Genomic DNA, 25,219 nt, shown 5'->3' with positions numbered 1-25,219 from the left:
TTTCACCCCTGACCCTGTGACCCCCCTTCAGGCCCTGCCCATCCCATCAGCCAAGAGACAGACACTGAGGAATGGTGTGTACGTGTTTATTAGGTTCTGGACCAAGACCCCAGCTCCGACAGTGGGTGGGCTACAGGCCGTCTGGGCCAGGGCAGGCCCCCAGCACTGGGTGACCTTAGCCAGCAGGGCGGGGGCCTCCAATCTCAGGAGCAGCCCCCACCAGGCACTCAAGGGCACTGAGATGAGTGTGGGTCAAAGGCGTGCCCCACCCCGGGCACCTCAGCTCCGCCCTCACCGGGCTCTGGTCCCAGGGGGACGGGGCCCTGTCAGGCTCCCACACTGCTGGTCTCGGCCGGGGTAGCCTGCCAGCAGGGCGGGGTCAGTGTGGCCGCTGCCCCTGGGCATGGGGGTGGGGACCGTGCTTCTCCTGGGCTGGGCCTGCCTTGGAGACACGTCTCCCAGGTATGTCCTGGGCACGGCCCCAGCCTGACCCTCCCCAGCCGAAACCACAGCTTGGAGGGGGCCGATTTCACCACAGGCAGCGCGGCCGAGACCCGTCCTCAACAGGGGCCTTTCGCGCTGCCCGGGCCCCGACCGACTGGAAGAACATTAAAAAGTGCCGGGGTGGGGGTGGCTGTGCGGCACCCCCCCACCGACCTCCGGGAGACATGGGCAGGAGGTTGCCCGGCCAGGGTGCCCCAGGGCCCGGCATCCAGCCCTGCTCAGGCAGTCCGAGCACTTGGGAGCAGGGGCTGGCTGCCCTCAGACCCAGGTCCCTCCACCTTCAGCCACTGCATCTTCTGCTGGTGCTGCTGGATGGCGTCTCGGACCCGGGCGTCCATCATGGCCTCGGTGAGGACCCCGTCCTCCGAGGCGTACGCCATGGCCTAGCAGGGAGAGAGAGAGAGCACTGAGGCAGAGTGTTCAGAGCGGCTGGCTGCGGGAAAAGAGTCCCTTGTCCTCGGGCTTTCGGAGGCCACCAGGCGCCAGGGACCTCGGGCCTAGAGACCAGGGCCAGACCCAGGGATGACAGCCGGGCTGGGGGCAGGGGGGAGCGAAGCCGGGGATGCTAGTCCACCAGGGGACAGCTGGCCAACACCCTCCCTGGGCTGCACACACAATCCTGCCCGCTGACACACACGCCCGGCCTCCAGTGCACACGAGTGTGCTCACATGGGCCTGCTCACAGGCAGTCGGCAGCCTGCGCCGCCCCTGCACCACCTGCCAGCCCCGGGCCCCGTCTCACAACACCGAGCTTCTCGGTGACCCTCTAACATTGGGGGGGGGCCTGGGTGCTGGAAGCCTCCCCACCCCCGCTGCAAACCTGGGGGGCCCTGCTTTTCCGATACAGAGCTGTCCCCAGTGCCAGGGCAGGGGACAGAACCACCACAGGCCACTCGGGCACAGGTCCACCCTAACACGCACGGGAGGGTAGGCTCCCCAGGCAGAGCGTGTCCCAAGAGTGGGTGCTCGGGGCCAGCTGCCCCCGAACACGGGGCCCCTGGGTGCCCGGCACTCCCCACACCCAGGACACCACGCCCCGATTTGGATGAGCACCTGGTGGGGCCACCTGTGCTAACTGGGCCCAGGTGTGGTCCCAACACTTCCCCTCCCCAGGCCCAGGACCCGCCTACTTCCTGCCACGCCCCGACTCTGAGCCTGCGGTGAGGGCAGCACGCGGCCCCCCCACGCAGGGGCTGGAGCTCACGTGGGGCGTGAGCAAGTCCCCGAGTCTGAGGGAGCAGTCCTTGTGTTCACACGGCTCAGGGCCCGGCCCGGGCCGTGGAGAGGCTGCCCCACAGCCTCCGGAGGAGCGGAGCGCACGGCCCTGGAGAGCTGCGGAGGAGGGCTGACCCCTAGGGGCGCACCCCAGCCCAGGGGCCCGCGGGGTCGTGGTCTGGAAGCGGCCGGAGGCTTCCCTGGCAGGAAGGGGCAGGGAGAGAGTGCGGCTGCTCCCTCCAGAACCCCAGAGCGTCTGGGCAGCCAGGGTCCCCCCAGAGAGGGCAGGCGGGGCTTGATGCCGTGCTCCCCAACAGAGGAGGAAAAGGGGACAAGAGTGACTTGGCCACGGAGACACCTGGCAGCCACCGCCTTCGCCAGGCGGTCCAGGACAACAGCCTGCGATGCCGTGTGGACACCAGGTCCCCGGAAACGACGTGACCAGCGGGCACCGCACCTCTCTGGCCTCCTCCCCAACCCCCCACCGTCTCGGTCTAGTCCCGAGAAAAACAGCAAACCCCGAGGCAGGTGCAGGGGAGCACACCTGGCCCGCGCCCTCCACGCCACCCAGTCAGCACAGGTGGCCCCACCTGGTGTTCATGCATCGACCATAAGGAACACCTGAGAACCGTCCCGGCTCGGGGACGCCTGGGGAGGAGGCGCCAGGACCCAACGCAACGGGGCACCCCGGGGAGGGCCGAGTTCGGGGGGGCACTGCCCGTGACGAGACCGGACTCGGGGGTGTGAGGGGCAGAAAGCCCCAACAAAACCCCAGCCAGCCCACTGAGGCGGCGGGACAGGGAAACGGGCCGCGGCCAGGCGGGAACGCTTCGGGCTCCGGCAGGGAAATCGGCGCGAGGCACACCGTCAGCAGAGTGACGGGCAGAAACACGGTGGACGCGAGCAGAAACCCAGCACCCCTTCTCCATGGGCACCCTCACGGGACTAGCCCCAGGAAGGAGTTTCCTCACGAGGAAAAAGGCCGCAGGTGGAAACCCACAGTGATGCCCGCGGTGGGGAGATGCTGAACAGGACGGGACAGGGACAGGGGTGCCCGTCCTCACCCCTCTGTCCAGCACAGCTCGGGGGTTCTGGCCGGAGCCACGGCGGGGAAACGGAGAAATGAAAGGGATCCAGATCGGAAAAGAAGATGAAAGTATGTGTCGTACAGATGATGTGATCTTTTATGGAAGGAACCCTGAAGATCCCCCCAAAAAACTGTTAGAACAGTTCAGCAAATTTGCAGGATACAAAATTAACACAAAACCATTTGTGTTTCTGTACAATGCCAATGATCAGTCTAACAAGTTAAAATAATTCCAGCCCTGGCTGGTGTGGCTCAGTGGACTGAGTGCCGGCCTGTGAACCAAAGGGTTGCTGGTTCAATTCCCAGTCAGGGCACATGCCTGGGTTTCAGGAGGTCCCCAGTAGGGGGCGCACAAGAAGCAACCACACATTGACGTTTCTCTTCTCTTCCTCTCTTCCTTCCCCTCTCTCTAAAAATAAGTAAAATCTTTGAAAATAAAAAAGAAGATACTCCATTTACAATAGTATCAAAAAGAATAAAATACCTAGGAATTAGCTACGGAGGTGAAAAGACTTGTACGTGGAAAACTACAAAATGTTGCTTAAGACACCAAAGGAAGAAAACAAGACACCGAAACACAGAAGATTATCTGTGATTACGCGTCAGGAAGTTTAACATTGTCACAAGGTCAGTGCTACTACACAAACAACCTGCAGCTGCGGGGATCTCAAAGGCCCACCGCAGAGTTCACGTGGAATCTCACGAGACCCTGAACGGCCCGAGCAGCCCTGAGTGGGGACCAGGAGGCGGGAGGCCCCGCATCCCCTGGTGGGGGGCCCACTCCCCAGCGACAGCGCTCCCGCCGGTGTGGTCCCGGCAGACAGACGGACCGACACGGGGCGCGATGGGACAGAGCCCGCCCTGCGGCACAGCAGGAGGCCGGCGGGGACCCCACGCCCACGCTCCGGTGGTCTCCGGCAAGGGCGCCAGGACAGGCAGGCAGGGCCGTGTCTGCAGCACGCGGCAACCACCCAGCACACCCAGGACAGTGGGGCCGCACCCGGACCTCACACCGCGTACAGACTCGACTCGACATGGGCCGAACGCCTTAGCGTCTAACGCCGCGCGGCGAACCCCGCAGGACACGCGGGAGAACACCCCCAGACACGAGAGCGAGGCCGTGCGGCGGCTTCCGGGCTGGGACCGGGGCAGCCCCGGCGACGAAGGAAGACACGGGTGACGGGCCTTCATCGGCGCTGAGGGTCTGCGCGCCGCAGGGCGCGGCCCACGGGGCTGGAGGGGCGCCCGCTGAGGGCCGGGAGGGAGCCCTCGCCCGCCACGCAGCGGGGCAGGGTCGCACCCAGAACGGGTGCAGGGCTCCTCGCTCGACCACCGAGAGCCGAGCCTGTGCGGACACCTCGAGGGGCTCGGACCGCCGCTCAGCGCCACCGGCCGCCACGGACTCGCAGTTCAGACCACAGGGAGGTCCGCGTCCCTCCCCTTGGAACGAACAGACAGGCGGGGACCTACGTCCGGGCCCCCATGCCTGCTGGGGGGGCGTGGGGTGCTGCAGGGAGCGACCACGGGACCCCGCAATCCCACCGCCGGGTGCGCCCCGAAGGAACACAGAGCCAGGGCCCGGGGAGACGCTGTCACCCCCCCCCCATCCCGTGCACAGCAGCACGGCTCACAACCACCAGGAGGTGAAAACCACGCACGTGTCCACCCACGGATGGGGGACAGGCTCTCGCACACTCACACGGGAACACCACTCAGGGGAAGGGGGCTGTGCTGGGCCCGACACCATGGACGGACCCAGAGGGCGTCCCGCCGAGTGACGCGAGCCAGACAGAGACGGTCAGAGACCAGGCGACTCCACCCACGGGAGTCCGGGAGGAGCCAGACCCACAGAGAAGGGCAGACGGCGGTGCCGCTTGGGAGGACGGAAGGTTCTAGAGAGAATGGCGGAGACAGCCGCACGGCGGTGGGCGCACTCCTGATGCCCCTGAGCTGTGTGCGCAGAAGTGCTGGGGGCAGCCATGCGTCCCCCCACACACACACACAAGAGGTGGCTCTGGGTGCTAAGAGGCAGCCGCCTCGTTGACAAGACCACTGTGGCGGGACCCAGGCCACATCACAAGGCGCGGCTCCGGAGACCGGGCAGCGCTGCCCCTGGGCGTCCGGCCTGGAGGGCGGGGGGTAGGTGGGCAGGAGCAGCGTGCAGCCCCGCTCTGCGTGCCCGGCCACCCCTGAGGCCGATGGACCTGGGGAGTCGCCAGAGCCCCCGGCCTGTGTGCCCTGAGCCACGGCACGGGGGCGAGTCCACCCGGCCTGGTCCATGGCCAGGCTCCGTGCGGTCACAGCGAACCCGTCCTCACCGCCAGACCCCGGAGAGCTCCGCAGGAGCAGGGGACCCTGCACGCCGGGCGCCGACACCCCCGACACTGTATCAGGCCAGAGCCCCTCCCAGGCTCCCCAGCCCCTGCCCCGGTGAGCCCAGAGACGGCTCACGGGACACGCCCCAGCCCGCTGTGTCCCCTGGCCCCCAGGGCCTGCAGCCACCGCCCCAGGCGGGACAGTCCGGTTGTTGCCAGGACCCTGAGCCCAGGGGACCGCGAAGCCCACGCGCACGAGGCTGGTTTGCAGAGGGGCCCCGTCCGACTTCAGGAGCACCCTGGTCTGGGCGACCACCACGAGGGCCCTGCCCCCGCCGTCTGCCGTGAGGGCAGCAGTGCGGTCTCGTCTGTGCCGGAAGCCCTCCCACAGGAGCACCCCAGGGGCACCGGGGCGCTCCGGGACTCGGCCCCCAGCTCACCTGCCACGCCACAGCCAGCTGGGAGATCTCCCGGCCCGACATGCCCGCCGTCAGCTGTGCGATCTCCGAGCACTTCTTCCCGTAGTCAAACTGGGCCAGCTTCAGGCGCCTGGTGAGCAGGGGTCCCCGGGTGACGCCGGGGCGCCCCGGGACCCGGGCACATCCAAGGGCCCTCGAGGCCCCACGACTCCCACCTGGAGGGAGGGCGGCAGCCTGCGCGGGGGACCCCAGGCCCCTCGCACCCGCCCCTCCTGCCCTCGTGGGCACTTGCTTTCCTCCGGGAGCCCTTGTGGGGGTCCGCAGGGGGGCCAGGTGGTGAGGATGCCGGGGGGGCGTGCTGCAGCGCAGCTGCCGTGCAGGTGAGGACCTGGGAGAACCGGGGGGCCCCCCACCCCGCCCACCCTGGGGCAGGACCACGTCCACCTCACGCCGGGCCCCGCCCCACGCCCCAACAACAGGGCAGCTACAAGGGCGCTGGGAGGTGGGGCCGGGGGACACGCGGGCGGGAGACCACGGGGGCGCGCCCAGTGCTCTGAGTTGGAGCGAGGCTCACACTGGAGCCCCAGGTGCCAAGGTCTCTCACGGGGGCGCCAGGCAAAGGCCTGGGAGAAATAAGCCACTCAGACACACCTCACAGCCGCGTCTGGGCTGCCATCGGCCTAGGTGGCCAGTGGGGAGTGGGGGGCCGGGAGGCGGCCGGGGCAGAGGGAGGAGGCAGCCCAGAGGGAGTGGTGGTTGGGGGTGGGGGGCAGCAGGAGGGCACGGCCATCTGGAGCAGAAGCCACTCGCTGCTGCCAGCGACAGCAGGGATTCAGGTCAGCGCTGCTGAGAGCTGCCCCCAGAGACGGCGAAAATAGCCCGGCCTCGGCGTCCTATCTGGAGCACTCCCAACAGAGTGCGGGGCCGGGGGCGGGGGGGGGGGGGGGGGGGGCGTGCCGCCGCCCAGGGGGCTCCGTCGAGGGGAGCCTTGCCGCGTGCCGGCCCCGGGCCCCCGGCCCCTGGGAGTCAGCGGGACGGCGGACGGCGGTCTCAGAGCGACTCAGTGAGTGCTACTGGGCACCGTGGGCCCTGACGACGCAGGCCCGGCTGCCCCCCCACCTCAGTGTCTGTTTTCCTGAGGCCCCCCCTGCGCCAGGAAAGGGTGGGAAGACTGGTGGCATGGGGCCAGGGACTGCCGACTGGAAGGCCGGGGTGAGCGGGACCAGAGCTCAGGGCACAGCGGGCGGACAGGGAGCGGTGGGGCCTCCAGCAATGAAACCTCACCCGGCCCCCGAGGCCTCGTGGGGCCACGGAGGGGCGGAGGGGGGGGGACTGAAGCCCGGGGCGGGGACCCGGAGCTGGTGGCCCCCGGCCCCTGGGGGGCAGGGCGGGAAGCGAGGGCGGGCACCCAGGACACTTACTGCTTTCCTTCCGTGGCGGGTTTCAGAACGAACTTGTCAAAGTACATCCTCACCAGGCGCTCCCGCTCCTCCAGCCGCGGCAGCTCGAAGCTCACGATCTCGTCGATGCGGTCGTTGACGGCCCAGTCGAACTGCTCGGGCTGGTTGCTGGCCAGCACCAGCATGAACCTGTGCCGGCAGATGGGGGGCACTGAGGGGCTCCCTGGGGCGCGGCCCCAGACCCCCATGGGGCAGCTTTCTAGCAGGTTCTGCTGGGCAGCTGTGTAAGGCCCCGTGTGGCCTCGCGCCACCCCTCCCCTGGCAGCTCTGTCCCTGCCCCGACTCCACGCCTCTCTGGCCAACAGCCCCACCCGATGGGGCGGCTGGGGGAGCCCGCTGTGCACGGGAGGGACAGGGACCCCAGGGTGAGACAGGCCACTCCACCCTCAACCGGAAGGCCGGGTTTCGGGGCCAGGGGCACATCCGAGCAGAAGGGCCCGCTGCCCTTGTCCACCTGCCCCAGGCGCGCGGTGGGGCAGGAGCGGACACGCCTCTCCAGGTTCTCAGCCGGAACACGTGAGGATGACATGTCTCCCCAGCAGTGCCGGGCACCCCCTTGCTGGCCAGTGGGGGGGGGGGGCGGGAGGGGCCTCGCCGGTGCAGAGGAGCGTGACTGGGGGACAGGGAAGGGGCCAACCCACTCCCAGGCACCTGGGCCCCAGGGTACCCGGCTGTGGGGCCACAGCCCTGACAGCCCATGTCTGGGGGGCGGCCAGAGGTGCCAGGGACGTTGACCTTGCCGTCCAGCTCTGCCTGAGACCCCCGGTAGGTCTTCTCGGGGACGGGGGGGAGGCCTGGGCACACTGCACCAGCAAAGGGGCTGGAGGTGTCCTGACCCTGCCTCAGTTTCCCCCTGTGGGCGGCCGCCACAGGGACTGAGGGGGCTGGCGGGGGCGCTTACTTGCTGCTGTGCTGGCCCGTCCGGTGCAGGAAGGCGTTCAGGGTGGCCCTGAGGTCCTCGCTGATCCGCTCCTGCGGAGACAGGTTCCGGGCCCAGCCTTGAAGCCTGAAAGCTGACTTCAGGAAGACCCTGAAAACGCCCCCGACACCACCTCTGTCTCCCAGCAGAGCTCAGAGAGGAGGCCCCGCTGAGCAGCGGCCTTGGGGCCGGACCTGCGCCGCGGCCCTCCCCCAAAGCGCAGACGCAGCCGGGCCCCGGGCTGGCCCACGCTGCCGGACACACACACACACACACACACACACACGCCCGACCCGCCGCCAGGCAGGGCCTCGCACTCACGGTTGCTCGCTTCCGGAGGAAGGCGTCTGCTTCGTCCACGAACAGGAGGAGGCTGTGAAGGGGCGGGGCCGTGTGAGCCGTGGAAGGTTCTGGTGCACGTGCTGCCCCTCCGGGACGGTCAGGGGCTTGGGAACCGCAACCCCACGCCGCCCCCAGCTCTTTGGGGCCCCAGCCCCCAGCCTGGGACAAGGAGTCGCGCCAGGGGCCAACGTCAGGAGAAAGCGGCTGGGACACGCAGGACCCCGACGTGGCCCTGAGGGAGCTGCCCGGCCACTGCGAACTGCACTGCAGCGAACCCCCCCCCCCCCGCCCCACCGGGCACTGCGGGGCCCCGGGGACGCCAGGACAGGCCGCGGGGAGAGTCAGCAACCTTTCCCGGCAACGACACCCCGGTGGCCGCCAGGAGCGGGGCGTGGCGGTGCGGGCCAGCGCCGGGTTGGGAGGGGCCCGCTCACCCTCGCCGGCTGGTGCTGGCCCAGTCGAAGACCTTGTGCATGGCAGTCACGCCGTCCCGCCCCATGGGGGCCACGTCCCCACCCGTCATGATGGCGTAGTCCATGCCCGAGTGCAGCGCGAGTTTCTGGAGAGCGGGCAGAAGGCAGGGGCGGGGGAGGATGGGGCAGGGGGGAAGACGCGGTGGGGAAACGGGCTGGGGACGGGTGGGCGAGCAGGGTCTTTTCCTCCCCTCGGCCCAGCCCTCTGTTCGGGCGCCCCGAGTGCAGGAGGCCCCGAGGGGAGGGCCCCCCCCAGCCCCGAGGGGAGGGTCTCCAGGCAGGCAGGCGCAACCCCGGGGACAGGCCCCCCTCACCTTGGCGAACAGAGTCTTGCCGGTGCCGGGGGGCCCGTACATCAGCACGTTCCGGTACAGGCTGCGGTTCTTCCTGGTGTTCCTCGTCGCGATGGCGATGTCCCGCACCCTCGCCTCCAGGCTGGGCTGCCGGGGGACGGGGGCGCTGGGTCTGGGGGGTGCTCCGCCCCGAGCCTGTCCCTCCTGAGCACCCGGCTGGCGCAAGGGCAGCCTCCCCCCCCAGCCCCCACCTCTGCCGGGCCAGCAGGGCAGCGCCACTCACACTGAGGACCACTCCCTCCAGGGCGTCCTGAGGCTGACTGAGGAGCCGCCTGCTGACCTGCGGAGGACACACGGTCAGGGGCACCGGGTCGCCAGCGCAGCCCGCCGGGCAGCCACCAGTGCTGGGCAGCCAGCCTGTGACGCGGCAACGGAGGTTTCCTGGGGCCCACAGCCTGGGACGCACAGGACGGTGCGCCGGGAGGCTGCCTGTGGGGCTGGGCTGCGCCGAGATTTGCCACGGGCCTCTCCTCCTCGACCACCCGCACCACAGCCCGTACGGGGACTGCAGCCCGTGGGAGCGACGGCCCCCAGGGCGGATGCCCGCTTCCCTGGGGGCGGGGGGGGCAGCTGACTTCCTCCTGACAGGGGGAGGGCCCCCGGAAGCTGCAGCAGTTCGCAGGCACCTGGAGTCGAGGGGGGATGGTCCCATCACAGACCCAGAGGCTCCGACAGACCCTGGGGACAGCATCGAGGGGGAGAGGGCCCCTAGCGGACCCACAGTGCAGGAGCGAAAGGGCAGTGCCTGGGCGACGGGGAGAAGGGGGACACAGCGTGCCTGGGGCCGCCGCGCCAGGAGTGGGCGGGGCCCTGGGCCCCCCCTCGCAGCCAGGCGCCCCCTTACCTGCAGGGGGTGCCGCAGCGCCTCCAGCACCGAGATGCGCGAGGTCTCCCTCACCAGCGAGGGCTTCCCCAGCCGGGCCTCGATGTACCGCCCGGCCACCAAGGTCGCGTTCTTGGCAGAGTAGACCCCGACGGCCAGCAGCGTCAGCCCCGCCACCTGCGGCAGGCCGGAGAGGAGGCGGTGACGCCCACCGCACTGCGCCCCCCTGTGGGTGACGCCGAGCCCTCGCCGCCGCACCCACCCAGTGCCCAGTGCCGGCAGGGGTCCCCCGGGGAGTCTCCAGGCCCCCCCCAGCAGCCTCGACTCCCCACCACGGCAGAAGGCGAGATCCCACAAAGCTCCCCCCGGAACTGTTCTCAGGACTCTGCCGGGGACGTGGCCCAGCAGGACCCACGGAGCCTGCAGCCCACGGGAGCCCCAACGGGCAGCTGGAGGACAAGCAGCGCCAGGGTGGGGGCTGCCGAGGGGCCCCCAGGACCTACGCCAACACCCGCTCTTGGACCTGGGATGGCTCCCTCCTCCGCAGACCACGGTCGAGCCGCCGCAGGGGCCAGTGGCTCCTGGGCCACAACCTCATGTCTTCCCGCCTCCCCCACCCCCGCCCCGCGTGTCCGTCCAGCCTGGAAGACACACACTCAGTTCACGGACGGCATGGACAGACAGCCTAGGACAGGCAGGGACTCGGGGGTGAGGGCAGACGGAGAGACTTAACTAGCACACAGGCCTCTGGGTCCCCGGAACAGCAGGTGAGGCCAGGTGAGGCCGGGAGCCCGCCGGGCGGAGACCACGGGGCGCCCCAGCGCACGCCTGGCGGCTCAGAGGGACGAGCACAGGTCCCCGCCAGGGGCAGAGGGCGCACAGTGCTCCAGGCCTCGGGGCTTCAGGGCCGGCCTCCCCTCTCTGCCCGGTGTCCCCTTCAGTGGCCCTTCGAGCCCCTCAGCAAGGGCCCACGGACAGGACCTGCTCTGAGGTGTGGGACCTAAGTCCCAGCAGCCAGCGGCCGGGAGGAGGGCGCCGACGGTCAGGAGGCCAGGCACCTGCAGCCACCTCCCCGGCCAAACAGCCAGGACCCGTGGGGAGCACAGCCGCACCTGCTGCTCCCCAGGCCCCTCCTCCAGCCCCCGCACACACTCAGCGGAGCCGCAGGGGCTGGAGCCCGGCCATCCTCGCAGGTTCTCAGCCCCCTCAGACCCCGCCCTGGAGCTTTCGGCGGAGCTCCGGGTCCGCCAGGTTCTGTCCCCGAGTCCCAAGTGTTTTCTCTGCAGCTTCCGGGGCAAACACCCACAGGTGAGGCCACAGCTGGCCTCGCACAGTGCGGGCCGCCCCCTATGAAGGAGTTCACCTCTGTTCCAGGACACGGTTGACCCAGAATCACCGATTCCTCTAAAAGACTAACTGGTCAGCGTGCTGGCCACCTGCCTCCATCACGTGCAGCTCTCCTCACCAACACGGACGGGCAGGGACACCCACAGGCGCTCCCCCAGCAGCCCATGTCCCCGGGAGGCAGGCAGGGCAGGGCCAGAGCCGCCCCTGTGCGCTGGGCAGGGCCACCGAGGCCTCGGAGCCGAGCCCACAGCCCTGCAGCACCCCCCACCCCGCCCCCATGGCCCCAGCGAGCAGGGTCACTCGGTGGGGGCGGGGGGAGGCTGCAGCCCGGCAGCTGGCTGTGCCGCTCGCGCTGTGGAGCAGGGCACGGGAGGCGGCAGCTGGGGCTGAGAGCCAGCACCAACTCCCAGGCAGCGTGCTGGGCGGCCATGGGACCCGCCGAGCCACAGGCTGGACAGCCTGGGAGGCGGACCCGCTTTCCCCAGGGCCCCTCTCTGAGGGTGCGGCCCCCCGCACGGCGCACACAGCAGCTTGAGCAGATGGGGCCGGGAGCCTGTGTTCCCCGTCCCTGGGCTCAGGCGGACAACTACAGGGGCCGCTTTAAGAGCCACCAGACTGACCAGCCCCACTGGGAGCCCCCGGCTGTCCTCCCCAGACAGTCCAGTCCAGTCCCGCTGCCCTGGAGGCGTGGCCTGACCTCGCCCGGCCCTCCACCCGAGTGCGGCTGGAGCTCTGTCCGGAGCAGGAAGCGGTGCTCTGGGACACCCGCTCCTGCTCCCCGGCTGGCCGCCATGCTGGGGGTCCGCTGGGTGCTGTCCGGCCCCTCAGGGCAGCCGGGTCTCAGCCTGGAGCCGTGCGCGGAAGCACCAGGCAGCCAGAGGGTTTTCGGGGGTTCCTCCCAGAGGGGCCCCCGCCCCCCGGCTCAGGGCACAGACCGGGGGCTCAGGGCAGCAGGCTGACCTCTACTTCCGGGTGGAAATGCCCGTCTGAAGGGGGCTCCCCAGCGTGGCTGCTGGCCCCCCACGTCTCAGGCGGTGCCCACTGCGGAGGCTGTGGGCAGGGTGCTAGTCACACTTCCCGAAGGTGACGGGGAACCCCCCGCCCCCGTGCCCTCTCCTTCACCAGACACGGCCAGCGACAACACGGAATCGTCCCAAGCACCCAAACCCGGAGGCCCCGTCACACCCGGTGCAGGTGAGGGCAGCGGGAGGACCAGCAGCAGCCTCCACCTCCCGGGACGGGCAGGAGCCCGCAGAGGCCCCCACGGACCCCATGGGCGCAGCAGCACTTACCGTGGCTGTCACTTTGTCCCAGTCGGTCACAAAGGCACGGAATCCTTCTCCAAACAGGGTGCCAGCCGTCCTGCAGGGGAAGCGCCGACGTGACCAGGAGGGACTGGGCCCGTGCACGGGGCGGGAGAGAGGCCGCCCACCCCCCGCTGGGAGCCGGCGGTGGCTCCGCGGAGACCGGCACGTGGGCACACCTGATGGACTCCAGCACGGTCTGGCGGCGCTCGGCGGCCTGCAGGCGGATCTGCTCCCGGATGATGTCCGCGTTCTCGCGCTCGGCCTTGGCGCGCGCGCGCGCCTCCGCCTCCACCCGCAGCATCTCGTTCTTGTGCCGCAGCTCCATCTCCCGCTCCACGGTGGCTGCCACGGGAGGCAGGCAGCCCCGCATTCAGAGCCCCGGGGCCCAGGCACCCTTCCCACAGGAGAGCAACTCCCCTGGCACCCTGGGGCGCCCAGGGCAGGGGAAAAGCCAGCCCAGCCCGCGGGGCTTCTGCTCTAAACGCCCCAGCTCAGAAGGCAGAGCCCCCTGCAGGTCACCGGACGCAGGGCAGGGCCCGCGGAGCTGACAGCGGCGCCTGCCCTCCCCGGGCCCCGCCCCTGCCCCGCCCACCAGCGGGCCCCGCCCCCCTGCCCCGCCCACCAGCCGGCCTCCCTCCTCTCTGGAGCCACAGCCTCCCAGGCCCTAACCCTGGAGGCCCTGGTCGCGCTGCCCGCTCTACCTCGCCTCATGGCCTCCTGCTTCTGCACCGACTCCTCCTGCTTCCGCAGGTTCTCCTCGTTGAGAAGTTGCTGGGAAGAACCACGAGAGAAGGGGAAGCTTCAAACAGAGGGAACGGCTGGCACCCACCCGAGAGGCCGGCCGCTCCCTCCGTGGAAGCAGCCACCACCCAGGGCCCAGGCCGCCTTGGGGACGGCGGACCCGGGGCCTGCAGGTCTGAACACAGCGGGGGACACACATGACCAAGGGGCCAGGTTCACAGCCCCCCCCCCCAATGTAGCTCGGCCACAGGGCCACGGCTGCCCGTCAAACGGCCCGTCAAAGGCTGCTCTGGTTTCTGACTGCCAGAACTTAAAGCCATGGTGCCCACGATGGGCACGGACATTTGGAGTCCCCCGTGAACCCATCGGTGCCAGGGTCCCGGTCACGCCCCACCCAGGGGAGCCTGGAGAGCAGGGGAGGCGCCTCTGCCGTGGGGGCCCCACAGCGCGGCGTGACCCGCGGGCACATCCCTGTGGACCCGTCTCGGACCCGGTGTCCTTACTGCCCTCCCTGGAAGACTCCAGGCGCCCCGAGTGCTGGCGTGCGGACCCACCTGCTGCTTCAGCTGGTCCTCATAGCGCTGCCGGGCCAGCTTGTCCTGGTACTGGGCCCTCTGGGGAGGGAGAGAGCAGCCAGTGGACGGCCTGCGCAGGCCCAGACCCGCCCAGGCACCGGGGCCTCGGGCAGCTGTCCAGCCCCGCGGGCCGTCCGCCGGCACACAGGCACACTGGCTCCTGTCGCCCTCAGCGTGGGGTGGCCCAGGGGCCTCGGGCGAGTGTGTGGAGGCTGCCCCAGGCCCTTGACCAGGCGACAGGCGACCCTGACTCCCCACAGGACCGCGGCGTGCCCCCGCAGCCCTCCCGGTCACCTAGGCCCCCCCCCACCCCCCACCCCCGCCCATGGGGCCCCACGGCCCTTACGGCCTGGTGCTGCCGAGTCTCCTCGCTCAGGGTCTTCCTCCGCTCCTCCGCCTGCACACGGACCTGCTCGCTCTTCAGCTGCTCCACCGCGGCCTCGTACTCCTGCGGGCCCGGCAGGCCTCCGCTCAGCACTCCCAGCCCGGGGCCGCCCCACTCGGGGGTCTCAGGGGGCGCACACGTCCGGGTGCAGGCGCTGCCGCCAGACCCACCGCCGACCTGGGCCGGGCTCTGGCCTCCCCGCTCCCCACCGATTCCCTGGGAGGGAGGGGCACCCCTGCGCCACCTCCCCGCACCACCCCAGCCATGCTCCCCCCCGCCGCCCCCACTCACTTTGATCTTGGACTGCTGCTCCAGCTGCAGCGTCTGCTCCTGCATCTGCGCCAGGCTCAGCGCCTCCTTGGCGTGTCCTGCAGGGAGCGCGGGAACCTTAGGGCACACGGGCGCCGGGCAGGCAGTCTCGCAGCCAAGCGGCCGCCAGGGAGACCACAGCTCTCCTCGCCCTCCAAGGCCACGTGCCCACCTTCTTCCTGCTGAGACCTTGCCCAGCGACCGTCACCTACATCGGCTCCACCCCCGAGAGAAAGACCCTCCGGGGGACCACCGCACCGCAGAGGGCTCCGTCCGGAGGGCTGATCCTGGCCCACACACTGCGGTCAGCACAGTGATCCTCCCCCCACCAGACGAAAAGCCAGCCCGCAGCTGCTGTCCGGCTTCTCACGGTCCATCCATCGGCTCCTCTGCAGCCTGCCCCCCGGCCCTGACCAGCCCTCGGGCGCGCGCCGGGAGAAGAGTGGCGAGGAGTGGGTGACAGCTGAGTCAGAGACAAGCCCGGTGCACAGGCGGCGGTGGCTCTTCACAGAGCACATGCTAAAAGCACGTGTGTCGTGATGCCTTGGACATGTGTTTCCCTCGTGAGGCGAACTCACATCCGTCCACGTTGGGTGTTGTGGAAAGAAGCCCAGTCCTGGCCCCCGCTGGCCGAGGGAGACCGGGCCTCTGGGGCCCAGCAGGGCTGACCCTGGACTCCGAGGGCCAAGCGTCGAGGGCCGCTCCGCGCAGCTTCTCTCACAAGCGCGTGGCCAGCCGGTCCTCGGTCTCCCTGGGCTTCGCCGCCACGGACCGGCCAACCGTGGGTGGACAGCAGCATTTCCTGCGAGGTCGGGGGGCCGTGAGTGTGCAGGGCCGGCTGGGCTGTAGGAGGACTCTCGGCTGTGCGGGGCAGGCAGCCCGGACCGCTGCCTGCTCACGGGTCAGCCATGTTTCCCTGGGACTCTTCTGTCCCTCCAGAGCTGGAGAGAGGGCAGCCCCGCAAACGCAACTCCCTGAAGCAGCCGCGTCCCCAGGCAGCCCCCCCCGCTCGCCCACCCGCCAGCCCCCGGGATCCGTCGTGCTGTCGGAGCCGTCAGAGCAGGCCACAGGCCCCGGCGCCCAGGACCCTGCGGCACACGTGTGTGTCATTGACGGAAGAAAGCGTCTGTTTATAGTCCTGGGGGGGGGGGCGCCCCATGCATTAGACGGAGGTGGCAGGAGCCCTGGTGTCCACACGGCTTGCTGGGGTGTGCAGTTTGGCAGGAGCTGCTTTAACAACGGACTCTGACCACGAGAGAGCAGCGGGCACCACACACGACGTGGGCACCCCAGGCCCACCATCCTGGGGCCGAACCCCAGCCCACCGGTTTGCTCGAGTGAACTTTGGCCAGCCAGGTAAACCTCTGAGCACCTCACCTGACACGGAGCACGTCGAGCGCCCCCCCCCCCCAACTCTTGGACGGAACTGAGAATGCAGGCTACTGCTAGGCACAGGCCTGGTGCCCGGCTGCTCCGCTGACCACGGGCTGCAACTTCAGGACTGACAGGAGCACTCATCACCCTCACACCACTCTGCACCAGGACATGTGCACTTGGAGGCATCGAGGGGCAGCCACCACTGGCAGGGCGCTCTTTCAGGCACCTGCCACCTTGAGTGTACGGGTGGGGGACTGGAGAGCCGGACACCGGGCACGCCAGGGGCCCGCAAGACGGAGCAGGTGGTCCCGCTGCCAGGAGCAGCGGTCAGCTCCCGTTGGCTGAGCAGGCAGGCCAAGGCCGAGGGGTGCAGGCGCGGCTGCCTGAACCAAGTGTTGGGGGGCGGGGGGGGTGCAGGCTTGCACAGGGGTGGGCTCTGGGACATAGGAGTGTGAAGCGCTCCTGGAAAAAGGGCTTGGGGACAGGAAGGGGTGGCCCCCAGTGTGAATCCTCTCCCAGCAGGCAGCAGCGAGACCAGGAGGGCGGCAGGAACAAAAGCAAGTTAGAGCCCAGGTCTGGGGGAGCCACCAGGCGTGGGGGCTGATGAGGGGCCGTAACTCCGGGTGGTGGCGCCTGAGGACTCCTGAGGACTCCAGAGGACATGCTGTGTGGCGGGGGCGTGAAGGCCTGGCCGTGGGGGAGCGGAGGGAAGCCCTGGGCCCCAGGTGGAGCGTGTTCCAGGGCAGGAGACACAGGAGCCACTTGGCAGCGGCGTGAGCAGGTGGCAGGAGGGAAGCCCGGTGCCGCCCCCTCGCACATCCAAGGCCACCCGCACTGTACGTCCGTGGGGGGCGGGGGGCCGACGGCCAGGGGGCACCTTCTAAGAGCGGAAAACTTGGACACTCTGGAAGTGGGTGAAACCCTACGGGAGCTGGGGCACAAAGGTGTCCCCCAACTAAGCCTTCAGCAGGAAATCCAGTTAAGAGCCAAGTCTGTCATCATCCAAGGGCTCTGACCCTGGCCGTTTTCTGAACCCACCCGGGCGACTACAATTCCCTGGAAAACCCAACACACCTAACCCGGGCGAGCGTGCCCCAGCCAGGCGCAACAGGCTGTCCTGGGCCCGGGCCCAGATGTCTGGATGCTGTGAATGCCCCTCCAGGGCCTGACAGCCAGGGAGGCCCAGAGACCTTAGCCCAGGCGTCCGCGCAGCCACAGGGGGAGAGCTGGACGGAGCCCCAGCTGCAGGGCAGGGTCTCCTGGGCCCCTTACGAGGCTTCTCTGCAGGGTCCCCTTTGAAAAGAGGGCACTTCTGCCTCAACAAAAGCTTGAGAGCCATTGTGTTCTTTCAAGCAACGTTTATTCGGCGTCTTCTACGTTCCAGGCTCTTAAACGCACTACAACTCGAGACAAGTGGTTAAAGCCACAGGAGGAAGGGAATCGTGGGAAAGGTCCCGGCTCGGGGGAGCTCCAGCTGCCGCCAGGCCTGGAGGGGCCCAGGGTCAGGAAGGTCACCAGGCTGGGCCTGGGGTGTCTGCCCTGTTTACAGCCGCGCCTACCCGAAAGCTCACGAATCCCAACAATAAATGTAAGTCTGTTAGTTCCTCCTTCACACCGGTGACCGTCCCCCACGCGTCCCTTCCAGGGGAAAACTGCCAGCAACCACCACAAACGGGCCCCGATCTGGCCACGCCTTGGCCGGTTCACGTGGAGGGGAAGGAGCTCCGACCCATGGCAGGAACTGAAGACCGGGGACCAGCCCCGGAAGCTGCTACCTGTGACCTCTCCGAGTCCCCTCCGCACCGGTCCCCGCGCCTGCGGGGCACGTGGCAGCTGAGAGTGCGCCCGGGCCGACGGGATCCCGAACCGCCCCGTGCGCCCGGTAGCTGGGGCACGCTCACTCCTGGGGGCCGGCTTCCTCGCCTGTGCACAGCACTCGCCACTACCTCGCTCCGACGACTAAGGGACTAAAAGCCCCCGAAGGCCGGCATGCCAGGCGCTCGGCGGACTGACCCTCCGCGGAGCAGCCCCTGACCCGTCCCGCCCTCGCCCACGCCGCCGCACTCACGCGAGTGCTCCAGCTCGCGCGCCGCCTTGGCCGCGCGCTCCAGGCCCGTCGGATCGAAGTTGCTCCATTTGTCCTTGGGCGCCGATCGGTCTCCCGCGCCCCGGTCCCCGCCGCCTTCAGCCCCAGGCTTCGCGGGCGGCAGGGGCAGGGGTGGCCCCTCGCCTTCACCCTTGGAGCCCTTGATGCCGAAGAGCCACGACATAGCCCGCGAGCGTCGCGCGCCTCAGCAGCCGCCAGGACCCGAAGCCGAGCTACAACGCGCGACTCGGAGCTCTCCCCACGCGATGTGTGCCGGCGGTCAGAGCGACTGCGCAGGCGCGACACACGCCTCTTACTCGTGGGCGACGGAAGCTCTGGAGCGCCCCCATCCCGCCTGCGGCACTCGGATTGGCCAGAATGACTATGACATCATCATAGTCAACCAGGCGTCCGCTCCGTGATTGCCCGAACTGGCTCAGGGGGCGGGTCGCTAGGGGGCGGGGCGAGACCCCCGGTTACGGCGTTCGGTCAGGGACAGAATTCATGGGCAAGGAAGCCCTTGTGCCCTGGGATGTGTCAGTTCCAAGTAGCAACGGCGTCCCGTTGCTACGGGCGCCCGCAGAGGTCCAGACGTGGCGGTGGCTGACGTGCACGTACAGATAGGGCAGAGGCTTCTTGATGTGCGGCCCGGATGGGAGAGACTGCGAGAGGAAGAATCTGCGGGAGGAGTCTGACCCGCGGAGGAAAACCCCATCCAGGGCGAGGTGCGGGGCCTCAACTCACAGGACCGAGCGGCCCCTCGGACTGCTCCCCGCACCCTGGCCCTGCTCCACGTGGCCCTGGCGCAGCGCTGACGGTGGCGAGGGGATGGACCCTGCGCGCGGCGGGCGGGCGGGCGCGGGGCGAGCCCGACCCTGGAGCGTGCGGCTGAGCTCGGTACGGTGACACGAGGGTAGAGCCTGGTCCCAGGCAGTCTCCCGCCACCGCCCCTGGATGAAGGGCCCGACGGGAGAAAGGCCTCCCACCCCACCCCCGCCGAATGCCCTCTCGCTGTCTCAGCGAGGCGCCGTGGTCCGTGCTTGTGTGATTCTCTGCGTTACACAGAAGTGGCTCACAAGGGAGGGGGGCGGACGACGGATCTCCGACCACGGAAGTCTGCAAAGGCAGAGCAGGTCCCCCAAAGCCCCACAGAGGGCGCCCTGGCTTGAGAACTTAGGGTCTCGGCTTCGGGTCGCTGACTGGTGAGGACTTTTGCTTGGGAACTCCCGAAGGCCCCGTGCCCGCTTCCTGGACAAAGGGGCAGGCAGGACCCTCCCGGGACAGAGGGAGACAAGGGTGGACAGAGGCCTGCGTTGCTCTAGGACCCACAGTGTCCCAAGTTAGCAAAGTTTGCCTGTGCGCCTACATCCAAGTTGCCCGTTCATTCTTTCCTTTTTTAAAAAGCAAAACAAAGCATGCCCTGGCTGGTGTAGCTCAGTGGACTGAGCACAGGCTGCGAACCAAAGCATCGCAGGTTTGATTCCCAGTCAGGGCACATGCCTGGGTTGCAGGCCACGGCCCCCAGCAACCACACATTGATGTTTCTTTCTCTCTCTCTCTCTCTCTCTCTCTCTCTCTCTCTCTCTCCCTCCCTTCCCTCTCTAAAAATAAATAAGTAAAAATCTTTTTTTTTTAAAGCAAAACAAAGCAGTGTCGTGACAACTGTGGCAACCGATGTCACGGGAGTGCTGGACGATCAGGGCGATGGCTTTGTAGGTCACACAAACATTTAACAGTCTCCTCCTGTCCTGGCTGATGATCCAGCTGGTGAATACAGGGTCCGGCACAAACAACACCCCTTTTCATTACAGACTCTTTTGTTACAAAATCATAAGCATGTAATTCTTTGACATAACAATGTCACAACTCAAGCACACCCATATAACATTTTAGGTGAAACATTCAAATTAAAACTATAAATTATTACACCCATGTTACTGCCCTACCAACCACACTCAAGCAGGCCTCACTTCTGCCAGACCCTGTGTATAAATGTTTAATCACTATGTTTTACATCTGAAGCTCATATGATGCATTGTCCCTAGCAATTGAATTTCTTTTTTTAAATTAAAGGAAGTGTTGGCCCTGGTCAGGTAGTTCAGTTGGTTAAAGCACCGTCCCGATACGCCAAGGTTGAGGATTCAATCCTCAGTCAGGGCACGCACAAGAATCACTCAATAAATGCATAAATAAATAGAAAAACAAATCGATGTTTCTCTCCCCCTCTGCCCCTCCCTCCCATTCCCTTTTTTTCTCTAAAAATCAAGGCTGCACCCCACTGCTCAGAGGGATGTCTTACAGCCGAACTTGACCTCACCTGCATGCAGCCTCCCTCGGCACCTCTAGGAGTGTCCACCTGCCTTCCACCAGTACAATACGGCAACGTCTTCACGTACTGCCAGCTGCCGAGTGGCTGTGGCCACCGTCTCTAGGCTGCACCCAGGGGACTGGGCGCGGCCAAGTGCCCCAGAGCAAACACACAGGGCTGCTGGCCACCAGGAAGAGGTGGAGGCAGAGATCCGACCCGCTTGCTGGAGCAGCAAGAATACGATGGAGAGGCTCGAGTGAGGCACCATCCATCCCAGTCCCAGGGGACTGGGTCGGGGCCCGGCTGGGGGCGCTCAGTGGATGGAGCACCAGCCCATAAACTGAAGGGATCGCCTATTCGGTTCCCCGTCAGGGCACAGGCCTGGGTTTTGGGCCAGGTCCCCAGTAGGGGGCGCACAAGAGGCAACCACACGTGGATGTTTCTCTCTCTTCCTCCCTTCCCCTTCTAAAATAAATAAATAAACCCTTAAAAAAATAAAATAGATAGGTTTTATCTGCAGGCATAAAGGGTAGGGTTTGCAACGGAGGTGGTTTTCATTGGTTAAAGCTGTAAGCCATAGAGCGGTTAAATACCACAAAAACCTCCCCTGGTTCCACTTACGCTTCTCTTTCCCCACCCGATCGACGGACCTTCCGGGGTCCCTGTGCTATTTCACAGCACCGATTTAATGCCCACGTACCACTACGTGGATTTCACATCGTCACACTGTCACTGTCCTCCTGTGAACTGAGCTCCTTCCTCGGAGGCTTTGGAGTTGACCTTGCGTTGGATGTTTGACGTGGGGATTGGCAGGTGCCGGGGCAATGATGGCGGGGGGGGGGGGGGGGGGGTCTGCCTCAGGTCCCACGTGGGAGTCTAGTCACTAGTGCACTTCCCAGCTGCTCCACCAGGGGCGCCAGAGTCCTCTAACTGAACCGGGGCGTCAAACGCGTTGTCATGGGGCCGAGTCAGCCTCCGGGGTGCCTTCACAGGGCAGAATGGGGTTTCGGGACTGTAGAAACGTGACGACTCCTTAACAGTTTAGCGAGAGCTCGGCGCTGCCGCGGGGGAGAGGCAAGGAGCCGGGCCGGATAAAACAAGGTGGAGGGCTGGATTCAGCCCGCGGGCCTTGTATTGGCCACCTCTGAACTAAACTGATTGCGAAGAGCAGAGAAGCACATTGACCTCAACCGATTTCAGGGTGCTTCTTACTTCTGCCGTTGAATACTTTTTATAGTAAAAAAAAAAAAAAAAAGATTTGGCCCTGGCTGGTGTGGCTCAGTGGACTGGGTGCCGGCCTGCAAACCAAAGGGTCGCTGGTTCGATTCCCAGTCAGGACACAGGCCTGGGTTGTGGGCTGGGTCCCCAGTGAAGGGGTGTGTGAGAGAGGCACGTGTTGACGTTTCTCTCCCTCTCTTTCTCCTTCTCTTCCCCTCTCCAAAAATAAATAGATAAAATCTTTTTTAAAAAAAAGATTGGTTTTGAAGGTAAAACTGACAAACCTCAGCACTGGGGTTGCTCACGGGAAGCAGCCCAAACAGCAAGCCAGGCGACCACGCCCCCTGCTGCCGAGTCCGGAAAGCGCTGCAGCAGCCCGGAGCCCGCGGCTCTGGAGCAGCGGTGTGCAGGGAGCTGCCTCCGGTGTCCCTCGGGCCTGAGGGCGGCGCGTCTGTGCTGGGGGCTGTGTATGGGGTTTGCGTCCTGCTGCTCTGCTTCCTAGTAACTTCTCCTGTTACGGGACTGATTTGCATTGAACACAAACTGTAAATGAAAAGAAACGGCTGGCCCCGCCCCCTGTGGCTCAGTGGGCTGGGCAGAGCGAAGGGTCGCCAGTTGGACTCCCAGCAGTTGCAGGCTCCGTCCCGGATGGGGCACGTGTGAGATGCAGCCGACCGATGCTCCTCCCTCACACGGATGCTTCTCTCCCTCCCTCCCCCTCTCTCTAAAAATGACTAATAAAATCTTAAAAAACAAAAAAGAAAAATGAAAGGGGTGAAAAAGAGCGAGGGGGAGTGGTCCCCCAGCTCTCTGCAGGCCCCTGCACCCTGCTGCTGCCCCCGATGGCCCCAGGGGGCCAGGGAGAGGTCACGGAGTCGCCACACTCAGACACAGCAGCCTCGGGCCCAGCGCTGGCGAGGGGCTGAGGACTCGCCCAACCCTCGCTGCCCCTTGGGGGTTGTCCGCCCGCAAGGTGTTTGTGCTTAGGTAAGCAGGGGCCTCCTCGGGTGACCCAGCCCACAGCCCTGCCCCCACGGAGGCTGCCCACCACCCCCTCAGCTGGGCCCAGAGAGGAGAGCTACCGGCAAGGCCAGCACAGCCAGGCCATGCCCAGAGGCTCCCGGGGCGGGGGGGCCCTCAGCACAGGCACGGGGCGGCCCGCCTGCCCTGATGACAGGAGACATGCCGCTGCCTCCCTGGGAGCAAAACAGCTCAGCTGCACAGTCTGGAAAGGCCTCAGATGCAACAGCCACTCGGAGCCCACGGCCACTCAGGGAATCCCGGTGTCCTCCGGGAGGGGCTGGGAGTGGGCACCTGTGGGGGCAGTGGCCCCGGGAGGAGCCCCAGCCAGGCCTGGAGCACCCTCCTGTCCGGCAGGGGCTGGTCCGGCAGGCAGCGCAGGAGGCAGCGGGAGCAGGAGCTGGCCGGGCCCCGTCGTGGCCGGCCGAGGAGCGCGGGGCTTGCACCCTCTCCTCCGCAGCACTGCGCACTCAGGTGGGACGTGGCCCCCACTCCCCCGGACGCTGCGGTCAGGGGCGCTCTCCGCCCACACCTGGTGGGGGCAGGGCCTTTTCTCCCAGTGCAGCTCGCACACTGGTGGCTGAGATGCTGCCATTTGTCACGGGGCCTTCACCTGCATTTCTGAAACGTGGGCAGGTAGTGGCAGGTGTTTTAATGAGAGCACAGTGAGGAGGGGTCGCAGCCCGCCGCTGCCGCCCGCTGCTGCCACCTGCCCCTGCCCCAGAGACCGAGCCCTTCTGGGGGACAGCAGTGGGGTCGGGACCCCAGCCCCGGGCTGGGCCCTAAGGGGCAAGGCCTCCCTGTGCGCCCACCTCAGCGTCCTCACTTCTGGAGGCAGATGGGGCTTCCGCCCGTGTTTTGTGTGTTCTAGTAGATGTCGGAAGAAAATTTTCCAACCCAGAAAAAAAGCAGCAGACACACAGCTGTGCACTTCAGTTTTTACTTTCCTAAACTGTCCTCCCTCTCCCCGGCAGGAGGCTGGGGACTGGCCACTGGCGTGTCCCTGTGAGGGGCTGTTGCCATGTCAACAGCTTCTGCCCGGGGCGGGGGGGGGCCTGAGCTGGCTGCCCCGCCCCCGGGTGGACGCCTCACAGACCCAGGGCTCCAGGCCCCAGACCCCAGCCGCCACGGCTTCCCCACAGACGACCTTTGTCCAAGGGCTCACGGCCCTGGAGAGCCCAGGGCCCCCGGGAGGGGGAGCGCACTCCCAGCCTCGGTGAACGCCCCATCTCTCACCACATGAGGGACGTCAGCAGAACCAGCACAGCTGTGAAAACAGCACTCACAGGGGTGCCCCCTGCACTAGAGAGGCCTCCCCTTGGGGTCCCCTGCCAAGGGCTAGGCGCTGCCCCGCCCACGCCTGCCTCAGGGCGCCTGCCCAGTGTGCGGGTTGGAACCTCAACCAGAGGCAGCCCCAGCACAGCCCCTTCTGGTTTTCAGGGGCACAGGGGGAAGCCCGAGGGTGCCCGAGGCGTGGAGTGCAGGGTGTCAGTCCTGACAGGTGTCGGGCGGGGCCCTGCGTCCAGAGGGGAGCGAGGGGCCAGGGCCTGCGCATCACGGAGGGGAGGAGGCCTGGACAGAGCTGCTTCCTCCAGCCTGTCCCAGCTGTGGCTCAGGCTCAAAGCCCCTGAAGCGCTGCCTGGGACCACGGGAAGGGCGGCGCCTCCGAGATAAGGGACGCCAGCCGCCGCATTCTTTGGCAGGGAGATGGGAGTGGGGCCCCTCTCCCCGGGCCTCAGCGGACAGCAGAGATGAGGGGAACCGCACCCCCTTCCCGGGCGTGGGCCTGTCTGCCGCCGCTCTGCCCTCTCTTGGGCTTGCAGGCATGTTTGGGGGGAAGAAGCTCGTCACTCAGGTTGCCTCAAGTGGGTGATGGAGCCATTGGGAAAGGACCGGCCCGTGGGCAGGGGCTCGGCGGGGAAGGGGGACCTCTCTGAGCGGCCAGTGGTCTTGGATCTGTGCACACGCAGGAGAATCGGCGTGGGAGCCATGAGCTTGCGTGGGGGAAGTTCTGCCCCTCAGCAGCCTGCCGACCCCCAGTCAGGGCGTAAGCAGAAACCCACAGTACACACGCAGGCCACCATCCCACTCAGGGTCCCCTGAGCCTGACTCAATGGGGTTGGGGGACACGGAGGAGGAAACCAACACCCACCTGAGCCTCACTTCTGAACCTGCTCCCTCAGGTCCCACAGTCAGGGCCGGGGCCGGGGCCTGGGCAGTGCAGGGGGGCTTTGTCTCTCTTCCCATCGTCACGTGGCAAGCCCTGGGCTGCCACACGGTGGGCCCCCCGACACCTAGCACACGGAGCTAGTGGACGGTGGATGGGGCAGGTCTCGGGGCCTGAGCAGGGGCCACATGATTGTGTGTTGCTCAGGGAGTGAAGGTTCACACACTCACATGCACACACTCACACACACGCACACACACCGCCAGCCTGAGAGCCCTGTCGGGGCCCGAGACCACCCCTCAACCCAGCAGTTGCTGGTTGGGGCAGCGGAAAGTCTGAGAGTCACACTGTGGTCGAGGGCATCGCCGCCGGCAGAGGGCCCAGCACTGCCCGTCCCCACGGCAGACCCAGCCCACGGAACAGGCAGGGCTGTCTGACCAGCAGGCACACGGAGGGGCCACAGAGGGCC

At 67.2% G+C, this 25,219-nt stretch overlaps 2 protein-coding genes across 2 annotated transcripts in view; one reads left to right on the top strand and one right to left on the bottom strand.

Annotated features, from left to right (window-relative positions):
• Nucleotides 1-22,783, top strand: part of SSU72 (SSU72 homolog, RNA polymerase II CTD phosphatase) — a 45,602-nt gene extending 22,819 nt beyond the window's left edge. The window contains exons 6-7 of the mRNA XM_036025170.1: nt 14,300-14,307; nt 22,773-22,783. The gene's annotated coding sequence lies outside the window, so the exon portion shown is untranslated. The remainder of the gene's footprint in view (nt 1-14,299; nt 14,308-22,772) is intronic.
• Nucleotides 73-18,332, bottom strand: LOC114497921 (ATPase family AAA domain-containing protein 3). Its single transcript, XM_028513927.2, has 16 exons — nt 18,020-18,332; nt 14,557-14,633; nt 14,227-14,328; nt 13,860-13,919; nt 13,266-13,335; nt 12,741-12,906; nt 12,550-12,619; nt 9,932-10,087; nt 9,311-9,367; nt 9,049-9,174; nt 8,696-8,820; nt 8,241-8,292; nt 7,902-7,972; nt 6,962-7,129; nt 5,562-5,670; nt 73-887 (listed from the first exon to the last, which is right to left on the bottom strand). Exons 1-16 carry the CDS (start codon nt 18,219-18,221, stop codon nt 723-725), a joined length of 1,776 nt encoding a protein of 591 aa, XP_028369728.1. The 5' UTR covers nt 18,222-18,332; the 3' UTR covers nt 73-722.
• Nucleotides 22,784-25,219: the final 2,436 nt, after the last annotated feature.

This window comes from Phyllostomus discolor, chromosome 5, assembly GCF_004126475.2.
Source record: "Phyllostomus discolor isolate MPI-MPIP mPhyDis1 chromosome 5, mPhyDis1.pri.v3, whole genome shotgun sequence".
Lineage (NCBI taxonomy): Eukaryota > Metazoa > Chordata > Mammalia > Chiroptera > Phyllostomidae > Phyllostomus > Phyllostomus discolor.
This window is presented reverse-complemented; position numbering and strand designations above follow the sequence as displayed.